At 39.8% G+C, this 2,500-nt stretch overlaps 1 protein-coding gene across 4 annotated transcripts in view; it reads left to right on the plus strand.

Annotated features, from left to right (window-relative positions):
- Window positions 1–2,500, plus strand: part of LOC115213095 (sodium-dependent serotonin transporter-like) — a 592,816-nt gene that overhangs the window by 588,829 nt on the left and 1,487 nt on the right. For all 4 annotated transcript variants that reach the window (XM_036503898.1, XM_036503897.1, XM_036503896.1 and 1 more), the window contains one exon: window positions 2,380–2,500. This exon is cut by the window's right edge and continues 1,487 nt beyond it. In XM_036503898.1, the coding sequence (XP_036359791.1) occupies window positions 2,380–2,457 (78 nt within the window). In that variant the 3' untranslated portion in view covers window positions 2,458–2,500. The remainder of the gene's footprint in view (window positions 1–2,379) is intronic.

Raw genomic sequence — 2,500 nt, forward strand, 5'->3', positions numbered from 1 at the left:
TAATCGACTTAATACCTATGTCTCTCCTTGTTTGTCCCCTCTATGTTTAGCCCCTTCTGGGTAATAAAGAAATAGGTATTAATGTGTCTTCTCGCGTGATATCGGTGTCTACTGAAGCCGTGTCACTGAGTTTCTAAGCTAGTCGGATGGACTCGTTCTAAATTCGTCGCCTTTATAGGGTTTCCATCTGTTGCAAGCATTTATATAAAACCTCCCGTCTAAAGATAGCCCAAAGCCCAAGAATCGGAGGGATTTGCTTGCAGAAGGTTATAGAAGATGATCTTATTCTGACTATGCCATTAAAATAATGCTTGTCTCAAACTTTACGTTCAAGGGCTTACTTTCAATATGAGCAGGACTGATGGTTCTGAAAATTCTCGGTCTCCTTCCTTGTGTATTTCAAGACGATGCCATATCGGAAGAGAACGAAGCTTTCGTCAATTTAACAGTAGTGTCCTTGTTTACAGGAATGTTACACACAGCGCTTACAAACACAAACACACACATAATGTATGCAAACATGTATGCACGTATGCATGTATGTATGTGTGCATGTATGCGTGTATGTATGTGTGTATGCGTGTGCACACATTGGTATGTTTTAGGCGGCGAGCTGGCAGAATCGTTAGCACGCCGGGCGAAATGCTTAGCGGTATTTCGTCTGCCGTTACGTTCTGAGTTCAAATTCCGCCGAGGTCAACTTTGCCTTTCATCCTTTCGGGGTCGATAAATTAAGTACCAGTTACGCACTGGGGTCGATGTAATCGACTTAATACTTATGTCTGTCCTTGTTTGTCCCCTCTATGTTTAGCCCCTTCTGGGTAATAAAGAAATAGGTATGTTTTATGCAATGTAATTATGCAACCGGTGATATGTAAGTGCGGTTATGTGGGATGTAAGTGACGAGTTTGCATATGGACAAATAATAACAAGCAGACTGGCAGATGCGTGAAAATAACTGTTGACTGAAGCCTTTAAGCACGTAGACATTCTGCTCTCGTAAAATCACCAACTACCAGTAATTCATCGGTCTTCAACCGGGATTTAGACTTGAGTGGATTGTAGCTACGCTAACACTGGACAATCTGCAGTGGAGATGTGTGGATGATGCCCTTGTACTGACAGATATTATTCAAATTTCTTCTATATTTTTGCCCATTGGAATCCGATTTTGAAAGAATATTTTTGTGAACTAGCATATGTCTTTTAAGTCTAGATATTGACTTACAAGTTTTGTGACGTATGACACAAGTCGTGAGAAGCAGTTGGGGTTCAAGATCGTTACCTACCTGGGCATTTCGATTTTCATAACTTCATATTATTCACGTATCCTGCTTTTAACAATAGTACACGATCTTACACACACACACACATTCTACATGTATGTACCAAATAACATACTGTTAGCTGTTGTTTCGTTGGTTGTGCATTTCTACGGGAAGGGAGAGAATAGTCTTGTCAAATGTAATTGTATTATAATTTTCATTTCTTTTTTCGTTAGTGAAATAAGTTTGAGTTTCATGGAATGAAGCGTATCATATACACTTTATGCATTTATCTAATTCATTTTCCTTTCTTGTTTTAACTAAAAATCCTCAATACTTGTATTTAGCAGCGATTTTGATTGGGCTGAATATCTCCAGTACGAAGTAACTGAGTTTATTAATTACATTATATTATTTCAATGTGGAATGGGATAAGAAAATTATGAAAAATATCACATTACGTCTCTCGATTTGATGTAATTTTGATGCTACATTCAAATTTACAAGGCATTTCGTTAAACTATATATCTATTGTACTTAAGAAATATGCGCATTCACACGCAAACAAAAACACTTCAAACACACACACATCACGATATATATATACACACACACATACACATATACATATTGTTGGAAGCACTCTGTCGGTTACGACGACGAGGGTTCCAGTTGACCCAAATCAACGGAACAGCCTGCTCGTGAAATTAACGTGTAAGTGGCTGAGCACTCCACAGACACGTGTACCCTTAACGTAGTTCTCGGGGATATTCAGCGTGACACAGAGTGACAAGGCCGGCCCTTTGAAATACAGGTACAACAGAAACAGGAAGAAAGAGTGAGAGAAAGTTGTGGTGAAAGAGTACAGCAGGGATCACCACCATCCCCTGCCGGAGCCTCGTGGGGCTTTAGGTGTTTTCGCTCAATAAACACTCACAATGCCCAGTCTGGGAATCGAAACCGCGATCCTATGACCGCGAGTCCGCTGCCCTAACCACTGGGCCATTGCGCCTCCACATATACATATAAACACCACACATTTACAAAAACATATATATAATGTCCATGATTTTATGTGTCAAATGTCAATATTTTTTTTTAATAATTTTTGCAGAGACTTAGGAAAATGATTCAACCGTCGGAGCTTCCAAAGCACGTGCATCGACAAGAGGCCGAACCGATCTTTCTATGAGTGAATGGCCGCATCAGTGTTCCATGTAAATTCCTATTTCGGT

The sequence above is a fragment of the Octopus sinensis genome, linkage group LG6, assembly GCF_006345805.1.
Source record: "Octopus sinensis linkage group LG6, ASM634580v1, whole genome shotgun sequence".
NCBI classification, from domain to species: domain Eukaryota; kingdom Metazoa; phylum Mollusca; class Cephalopoda; order Octopoda; family Octopodidae; genus Octopus; species Octopus sinensis.